General features: G+C 46.7%; 1 protein-coding gene across 1 annotated transcript; it reads left to right on the top strand.

Moving 5' to 3' along the window:
- The first annotated feature begins 4,418 nt into the window (after positions 1-4,418).
- On the top strand, positions 4,419-7,259 carry LOC143484472 (galactose-specific lectin nattectin-like). Its single transcript, XM_076983206.1, has 6 exons — positions 4,419-5,636; positions 5,724-5,793; positions 5,880-5,974; positions 6,272-6,406; positions 6,831-6,942; positions 7,107-7,259. The coding sequence occupies exons 2-6, from the start codon at positions 5,736-5,738 to the stop codon at positions 7,205-7,207; spliced, it is 501 nt and encodes a 166-aa protein (XP_076839321.1). The 5' UTR covers positions 4,419-5,636; positions 5,724-5,735; the 3' UTR covers positions 7,208-7,259.
- The last annotated feature ends 2,929 nt before the right edge of the window (positions 7,260-10,188 follow it).

Raw genomic sequence — 10,188 nt, forward strand, 5'->3', positions numbered from 1 at the left:
AAAGAGAACCTGAGTCAGTTACTATAGCAACTTATGCTCTGAAGCTAACCTGCTCGCTGGCAGGTTAACTTGGACCTGACCCAGAGTTACAAACACATCATCATGACGTGTCCTTTCCTCGAAGATGTAACGTGGCTCGCGCCACGGAGCGAGGAGACGGACACAATTGCAGAGATGAGCGAGATTTAATACGGGGAATACCAAAAGCAGAGTCGTAATACCGGGCGCAGGTCATATCGGGAAGGCAGTCCATACAAGAAATGACAACAGACATACTCGGACAGATAAACCAAACACGACGGGGGAAACACGGAACAGGCAGGTACTCTAGTAGCGGAAACAATACTCACGAAGAACAGGTATACAAAGCATAAGGCACGAAGTAGACAAAATCACGGATGACACGACTGGGGAATGACGGGACTTTATACATAGAAACTAACTAGGGACAGGTGATGGTAATGACACTGGGCGTGGTAACAAACAAGGAAACACGAAGACAAACGAGCAGGGCGGGACAAACAGGCAGGGAACACGGACATGAGGGAACCCAGAGTGACAGCTACGAGAGGGGGCGTTGCCCTACGTGACAGAACCCCCCCTCAAAGCGTGCCACACCGGGGCACGCAAGGGCAGACAGGACAGGGACAGCGGACACAGGACAGACCGGAGGGACAGGACCAGACAAAATAGGACGGGGGACCTGGGACACGGCAGGGACTGGAGACAGGGAGACAGGCCAAGAGCTGGGCCGGGACACGGCATGACACGGGACACAGGGGGGCAGGACAGGGCCAGGGCGAGGCACAGGAGCAGGACCGGACCGGACAGGACTGGGGACAGACACTGGAGCGGGGCCAGGGGACAGGGCAGAGGTAAACACTGAGGCAAACACGGCCTGGACGATGGTGACGGGGACAGGAACAAGGTGGGTAACAACTTGGGGAACAGACACGGAGACCGGGACAGAGACGACACCACAGGAAACAGACACAGGAACAGGAACATGGACACGAACAGACACAACCACGGGGACAGGGACCAAAACAAAACCAGGGACGGGACCAGGGAGCAAGGGGAACACGGGCAACGGAACATAGGAGGCACATGGCGGAGCAGGGGGAACACAAAGTCCATGCCCAACAGGGGGCAGCACAGTCTCTTGGGGCACAGGCGCGGCCGGGCGGCGGGCAGCGGGCACAGGCGCGGCCGGGCGGCGGGCAGCGGGCACAGGCGCGGCCGGGCGGCGGGCAGCGGGCACAGGCGCGGCCGGGCGGCAGGCAGCGGGCACAGGCGCGGCCGGGCGGCAGGCAGCGGGCACAGGCGCGGCCGGGCGGCAGGCAGCGGGCACAGGCAGGGTCCGCTGGCGGGCAGCGGGAACAGGCAGGGTCCGCTGGCGGGCAGCGGGAACAGGCAGGGTCCGCTGGCGGGCAGCGGGAACAGGCAGGGTCCGCTGGCGGGCAGCGGGAACAGGCAGGGTCCGCTGGCGGGCAGCGGGAACAGGCAGGGTCCGCTGGCGGGCAGCGGGAACAGGAGCCGGCGTGGACGACCCCTCCAGGGTCGCGGGGACAGGAACCGGCGTGGACGACCCCTCCAGGGTCGCGGGGACAGGAACAGGCACGAACTGCCGACGGGTAGCGGGGACAGGCACAGGTATGAACTGCCTACGGGCAGCGGGGACAGGAATCCGAGGTGAGGAGATGCACTCGGGGGGCGGAGCCACCAAGCCGACGTTCTCGGGGGGCGGAACCGCCAAGCCGACGTCCTCGGGGGGCGGAACCGCCAAGCCGACGTCCTCGGGGGGCGGAACCGCCAAGCCGACGTCCTCGGGGGGCGGAACCGCCAAGCCGACGTCCTCGGGGGGCGGAGCCACCATACTGACGTCATCGGGGGGCGTGTCCGCCAAGCCGACGTCCTCGGGGGGCGGAGCCACCATACTGACGTCATCGGGGGGCGTGTCCGCCAAGCCGACGTCCTCGGGGGGCGGAGCCACTATACTGACGTCATCGGGGGGCGTGTCCTCCAAGCCGACGTCCTCGGGGGGCGGAGCCACCATACTGTCGTCATCGGGGGGCGTGTCCGCCAAGCCGACGTGGCTTGTACTCCCCCCCAAAAAATACATGGGGGTGTCCTGTGGAGTAGCCGGCGGGATCAGCGATGTTAAGTCCTCCTCCTCGGTGTCCGGGTTGAGCCTGGAAGAACACACAGACACAGAAGCCTCTCGGTTGCTCTCTCTGCGACGGCTCCGCCTCCTCCGAGGCGTCGGGAGCTCGCAGTGGCCACCGAGAGCAAACCGAGGGTTTAGCCAACGCTCGTCTGTGCGCTCATTCCGTCTGCCCGCTGCTTGCACCACAGGTTGCTCACGCCTGTGGTGTTCGCCAAGCCGGGCAGACACGTAGCGCTCAATAGGAGTCTCGACGCGAAAGCCAGTCGAAACCGAAAGTGACTGGGCTTTCGTTGGTGCGCGTCGAGACTTCCGTGTTCCCACAGCGCCAGGGGTATTCCTGTCTCCGGCTCGTTCGCGCTGTAACACATGAGAGTTAAACTGCACGGAAGCAGCCAACAACTCGTTACAGCGACTAAACTCACCGGAGTCTCGCTCTCTCGCTGTGTCCTGGATAGATCCGTGATTATGTAACGTGGCTCGCGCCACGGAGCGAGGAGACGGACACAATTGCAGAGATGAGCGAGATTTAATACGGGGAATACCAAAAGCAGAGTCGTAATACCGGGCGCAGGTCATATCGGGAAGGCAGTCCATACAAGAAATGACAACAGACATACTCGGACAGATAAACCAAACACGACGGGGGAAACACGGAACAGGCAGGTACTCTAGTAGCGGAAACAATACTCACGAAGAACAGGTATACAAAGCATAAGGCACGAAGTAGACAAAATCACGGATGACACGACTGGGGAATGACGGGACTTTATACATAGAAACTAACTAGGGACAGGTGATGGTAATGACACTGGGCGTGGTAACAAACAAGGAAACACGAAGACAAACGAGCAGGGCGGGACAAACAGGCAGGGAACACGGACATGAGGGAACCCAGAGTGACAGCTACGAGAGGGGGCGTTGCCCTACGTGACAGAAGATCATGTGGATATTGAAGCTCAGTTTATTCGCCGAAGCTCTTTGTCGGGAACGCCTTATAAACCCCGAATAGACATAGGCCTATCATTTTCGGATTATTTTTTAATGAACGTTATCGTTTTTCAGCACAATCCATTACTTACATCAATAAAATTATTAAGCATCACATTTCAAATATTACACATCGTGGATCAGCCCTAAATTTTCTCCAGATTGTTATACATCGTTTTTTGCTAGTGGAAGTTTTTTTTATAGTGTAGGAGATGCGGGATCTGTCAGCAAAGCTACTGTATGTCGGTCTGTCCGAAAACTATGTCTGGTATTAAATTGACTAGTGCCCAGTTTTGTGGTGTTTCCTGGGCATAAGCCAGTTATGGACATCAAAGAGGAATTCCACAACATCGTTGGTTTGTCTTTAATTCACACGGACAATAAAGAAATTAAGCAAAGGAGAAGCAGTATATAACAAACTTCATTCCATTTACATTTTAAGGATTTCCTAGAGTGATTGGCTGCATTGATGGAACCTACATATGCTACCTATTCCAGCACCATTAGAACATGAAGGCGATTACATAAACAGAAAATCCATCCATAGCATTAATGTACAGGTACTAACCTTTATAATACGTAATGAACAATGTACTTATCTTTAATAGTAACAAAAATAACTTAGCTATTGTCACCAGCCACTTCCCCTCAAACTGGACATATATAGACTTCCCTCCCCCTGACTATATCTCAGATTTGCCACCAGTCCAGAGACCAGTCCACCAGCCCTTTGGCACCATGCACCATGCACTTTATCCCTGTCCCATTTACCTACCTCACACCCACTCACACACACACTGTACATACTGTAGGCCTACTTATATTTTTATATTTCATACCTTATACTGTTATCTATTTTGCATTTTTTTAACCTTGCTTATTTAATGTCTACTGCCTGGCTTGCACTATGTTGTCCTGCACTATGTTGTATGTAATTGCTGCTGTGATATTTTGCAGTATGTAATTGCACTGAGGCCTAGCCTAAAAGTGTTTTGTTGTGCTGTACAACCCTGTTTCAGCATACTGACAATAAAGTTGAATTGAATTGAACTGACCGTTCTCCCCATCAAGATCATATGTGATGCTTCCCACCTCATCACAAATGTTGAAGCCAGATGGCCAGGATCCGTGTATGATTCAAATATAAAAATATACAAACTTTGTTATAAAAATAAACATTTAATTGGGGGACAAGCTAGTTAAGCTATTACAAAGACTAAGTAGTACTGCACAGACTAAAAACCCCGTGGCCAAGGCTATGTACCACCCACAGTGTTTATTCCCAAATTACCACAAACGCTAATTCTACTACACCAAATACTTGTAACCACACTAAGTGTCAGTCCTGCCTCCCTCCAGTCAGTCATGTCTCTGTTTGTACTCTTATTTTGAAATTCATTGAGTCTGGTTTCAGTGTGTTCCTGTTCACTCCTTGTTTGTAACCCTGCCCCCCATTAGTGTTCCCAGGTGTTTGTACTTGGTTTCCCTTAATTTCCCCTGTATTTTAATCCTGGTTTCTGTGTAGTCGGTGCTGGTCTTTATATTGGTAACATCTCTGTGGTTCATAGTTCTGTCCAGTGATTTCTGTATGTAAGTCTGTTATTGTTGGTTTTGGTTAACAGTATTAAATATGAATGACTCTCTCATGGATTTGACCCTTACCTGTTTATAAGACCCTGATTTTGGATTGCCCTTCAAAACACCTTGCTCTGCTCAGCACATGCGTCCGCCTCCTCACTTCCAGCTGCCACAAACGTTACACGTATCGCGAAGTTATCTTCCCCCCGCGTTTGTTTGTAGTTAGGATTAGTTCTGTCTTCAGAAGAAATTAATACAAGCTACTGGCATTCCTAAAGACTGGCAAATGAGCACACCTGTCTAAGTCCACGAAGGCCTGGATTACTCGACCAAGTGTACAGCGGTCCGGATCGGGCCCGCTCATATGTCGTCGCTCAACTTAACCGAACAGCTGGGTCACTGAGTGCTTGGTATAACCTCGGAAAGGACTTATCCAAACATCTTCTATGATTATAATTCTCATCATTCTTATAGTATGTCACATTCATTCTTATAACTTATTTGCATATTGAACTTTAAATGAACATGTTTTGACATGCTGTTGGCACATTGCAGAGCAGTAGAACACTTGAACACTAGAAAACCTGAACACTGGAACACTTGAACACTAGAACTAGAACACTAGCCACAGCGTACTACGCTAGGTGGGAGAAAGGAGAGGAAGTTAATATACAGTCTCACATTGGACCGCTGGTGCTAACAAATTACTTTCAGGCGTGAGAAAATATTTACCTTATATGGACATAAAACCTTTCAATGTGTTTTTTTTCACTGCTGTATTGCAGTGCTGACTATACAGTTACAAGTGAACGCCAGGGTATAAAATGAAGTGCCTTGTTTCAGTTGGTAAACCTTTTCACCAAAGGAGCAGGAATACCACCTTGCTGTGTTGTAGACTACCCTGGTATGATTTCTTATATTACTGGCTTTGAACTGTATTTATATGTTACTGCCAACTGTAATCATTCACTGTATCTGTGTATTTTCAAAGTTTTCATAGAAGATGCAGGTATTCCTGGTTTTTGTTCTCTGTATCTTGGCTGTGAATGGATATGAGACAGGTAAGTCCAATATGGTGAAAAAAAAACACATTTTCCATTTACTGATGCTGATAATGTAAGCGTAATTGCTTTTTGTGTTATTACAGTTCCAGCTCAAATAACATGTCGCAATGGTTGGGAGAAATTTGGAGAACAATGCTTTAAATACATAGCTGTGGCCAAGACGTGGCTCGAAGCAGAGGTATCCATATACACACTTCAGTGTAGGGCTGTACGACACATACACTTCAGTATAGGGCTGTACGACACATACACTTCAGTGTAGGGCTGTACGACACATACACACTTCAGTATAGGGCTGTACGACACATACACTTCAGTATAGGGCTGTACGACACATACACTTCAGTGTAGGGCTGTACGACACATACACACTTCAGTATTGGGCTGTATGACTCATATACGCTTCAATATAGGGCTGTACAACTCATAGTTAAAGTGAAAACATTCCTTTGATTGCTTCTCTTCATTTCATCAGCAAAACTGCCAGTCATTGGGTGGCAACCTTGCATCTGTGCACAACAAAGAAACACAAAATTTCCTCAAGCTCTTCACAAAGAGACAGACTGACAGATACACACGAACCTGGATCGGCCTCCACGATGGACTTCAGGTAGTCGACCTCCTTTAAGTTCACAACCTGTTCCTAACGACAGAGGAAATTGATGTAGTGGATGTGGAAATAGATGTTGCAGGATCGAAAAAAATGATAAAAAGCAGTGACAGTGAATAATTAAAGATGATGCAACAAACTGATACAACTAAATCATGAGTTGACATAACATGTAGAGTGTAGTTACATTATTGTAGTTACACTGCTGTAGTTGCATTGTTGTAAAGTAGATAATTATGTAGTTAATAAATGAAGTAGTTAAATAAACAACATAAATATTTAATTCCAAGTAAAGACTTTTTTGCCACTAATACAAAATGTTTTTTTCATTTTACCAGCTTAATGAAAATATTTTTTACTAATTATCAAATTGATTTTATTTATTCATTATTTATTATTATTATTTTATTTTTATTTTTTTCAGAATTTTTTTTGGCTGTGGAGTGATGGTACCAAGTATGTCTTCGATGCATGGCATTCTGGGGAACCAAATAATCAAAAAAATGTTGAGCATTGTGCAGAAATGAACTTCGGAGGTAAAGCCACAACCATCTGTTTTCTGAAATAACGCACAGTTTGCAACACATGCCAATACACCTAATTTCTTTCTACATTTTATTATCATTTAGCAATGGATACATGAATATTGGTTTTTGCAAAAGTTATGCCTATATCTAATAGAAATTCTGTAATTCCCCAGATGAAGTCCTCTGGAACGATATACCCTGTGATCACCATCACTACTCTGTGTGTAAACAACCAGCCATTATTGAGGTGTCTTTCCTGTCATCAAAGCCCTAATCAAAAGCTGGTTTTGCATCAAAAATATAAATGAATAAAGATTTAGCAATGATCCATTTGGCCATCATGAATTTCAATGCTTAATGTTCATCTTGTCTGTTTGCTGGTGGCTTTACAGGCACTTTTTAAGTGCATAATTCAGCATCCATCAAACACCTTGGGGAGTTTCTCAATATGAGCATAGACCACTCATCGTTTTGAAGGGTTGAACCTAAACATGAGGACCAGAGTTTGTTTGTACACTTAAAGTGTGATTGATGAGTGTGTCATGACCATTTGAAACAGAGGAAAGTTTGTGTGCTCACAAAGTGCATTCCAAATGTAAATAACTTAGTATGGTCCACCACCTACTGGTATTATGTCTTTCATTCAGTGCACTGTTGTTGTGTCTATATAAATATTACTTTCCCAAAGATGTTCTTTTTTTTGTTTTGATTGACTGGTCCTACCTGACCGAGGTACGGGGTCTTTATGTTGCTCCAAACAAATGTTGTCATGGCTTATAGACACAATGGTTACAATGTCATGTTGGATGTGACAGGAATTCTATATCACACACACTGGTTAGAGTCATCATGGTGTCCATCAGAATGAAGGGATGCTGAATTTGAACTCAGTCATTAGTCCCTCAACACTTGTATGTCACATGAAGCTTAATGAATGGTGTTGAATGATGTGGCACACTGAGGATTTGTGTTCACATAAATGTTGCCTCCCTTCAATCAGAATGCTAAACTATGAATCTAAACAACATTTGTATACTTAAGCTAATTATGTAATTCAGGGGCTGTTCACAAGCTTAAGACTTTTTTGATTTTTGAAAATATTTGCTAGCGTACTGAATGGAAAATACCGAATTTGTAATATTTCACATTTTAGTTTTGATCTCTTCTGTAAAGCAAGTGGCGCTGAGTGATTTGGAGGTGGACACACATGCTGAGAATAGTGAGACCTGGGGGGTATTCCAGAAAGCGGGTTTAACAAACTCTAAACTTAACCCTGAACTCTGAGTTATCTTACCCCGATCTGACATAAGCCCTATCCGGACGGGATTAGTTTTTCAGGGGGACGTCTGTGAAAAATATTTCACCCTTGTACTCAGTGATAAAACTCTTGCATCCGGACAGCAATTGAAAAAACAGGAGGACCCGTGAGTTTTTGGCTTTCTCGGTCACATGACATCGCCTTGTCACGTGATAGCATGTTTAATAATGTCACACTGCCAACTCTGATGATTCCTTTTTAACTTTTAACTTTACTACTGTTCAGTTCAGCATTTAAGATCTCCGTTTAAGTTAAGCTATTTTGTTAAACCAATACAGAAAACACATTATAAAAAATCGCTAATGAATGTAAATAGCTAAATAAATCCGTTAAATAAAATAAAATAAATCCATTAAAAAATCCAGTAAATCCATTTTCGCTCGCCGCTGTCTTTACGTGGATCTCCGTGAAAACGCGCGCCCAACGTGTAACTACGGTGCGTGGCAGTGGACATATAGCTGTTTTATTAAACGCGAGGTGATGTCTGCATGTATAAACTCAGACATGTGGATCCGGACGGGACTAAAATTACCAGACGACCACGGAGTACAGCGAAAAACAGTAGGTAATTCCGCCTGTAATTTTCTCTGAGGACGTCTGAGAAAAACACGGACATGCTCGTTCCGGACGGGATTAAAATCACAGAGGACCCCCCGTAAAAGAGAAAATTACCCCAGGACCCCCTGAGAAACTAATCCCGTCCGGATAGGGCTAATCTCTGAGTTTTCGGTTCCAAAACAGCTGATCGGAGTTAAAGTAATCAGGGTCGCTCAACTCTGAGTAGGTTGACCCAGACAGAAGCGCGTTCACGCATAACTATGAAAGGCATTCTTAATGGAACGCAGATAAATAGGATTTATCATGGACTTAAACGCGAAAATCAGCCGAGCATCGCTAGTATCTGGTTATTTTTATTTGTTTGTTTGTGGTCAAGGCGTGGGCCACTCCAGCGTCCAGGTTGTGCCCTATGTGGGGTGTTTACTGTGGCAGTGTGGCTTTCTTGGTGAGCACAGTTGGTGCAGCCGCTTAGTGTAACGTTTGTGGCAGCTGGAAGTGAGGAGGCGGACGCATGTGCTGAGCAGAGCAAGATGTTTTGAAGGGCAATCCAAAATCAGGGTCATATAAACAGGTAAGGGTCAAATCCATGAGAGAGTCATTCATATTTAATACTGTTAACCAAAACCAACAATAACAGACTTACATACAGAAATCACTGGACAGAACTATGAACCACAGAGATGTTACCACTATAAAGACCAGCACCGACTACACAGAAACCAGGATTAAAATACAGGGGAAATCAAGGGAAACCAAGTACAAACACCTGGGAACACTAATGGGGGGCAGGGTTACAAACAAGGAGTGAACAGGAACACACTGAAACCAGACTCAATGAATTTCAAAATAAGAGTACAAACAGAGACATGACTGACTGGAGGGAGGCAGGACTGACAGAACCCCCCTCCAAGGCGTGCCGCTCCGAGGCACGCAACCGAACTCAAAAAAAAACAAGCACAGATGCACAGGAGGAACTAAACCAGGAAACAAAGAACAAGCTGGGGGCTGGGGAGAATGCACTGAGGGGAATGCAACTGGAACCGAGGAAAAAAAGAAGGCTCAGGGGACAGAGGGCTAGGAGACACAAACACAGGAGCTGAAACAGGTTGAGGGGGACAGGAAAACGGGACCTCTGGGGACTGGACAGGGCAAGACACCGGGGAAGCAGGATCCGGACGGGGAACAGTACTGTGGACAAGGAACGAGGAAGAGACAGAGGCAAATATATTCAAAACTACAGACACATGAACAGGAGCAAAATGGGTGACAACTCTAGGAACAAACATGGGTACAGGGACAGAAACAACAACACCAGATATAGCAACGGGCATGGGCACATGAACAATGACGGTATCACGTACAGAGACAGGGAACAGAAC

Source organism: Brachyhypopomus gauderio, chromosome 20 (assembly GCF_052324685.1).
Source record: "Brachyhypopomus gauderio isolate BG-103 chromosome 20, BGAUD_0.2, whole genome shotgun sequence".
NCBI classification, from domain to species: Eukaryota; Metazoa; Chordata; class Actinopteri; order Gymnotiformes; family Hypopomidae; genus Brachyhypopomus; species Brachyhypopomus gauderio.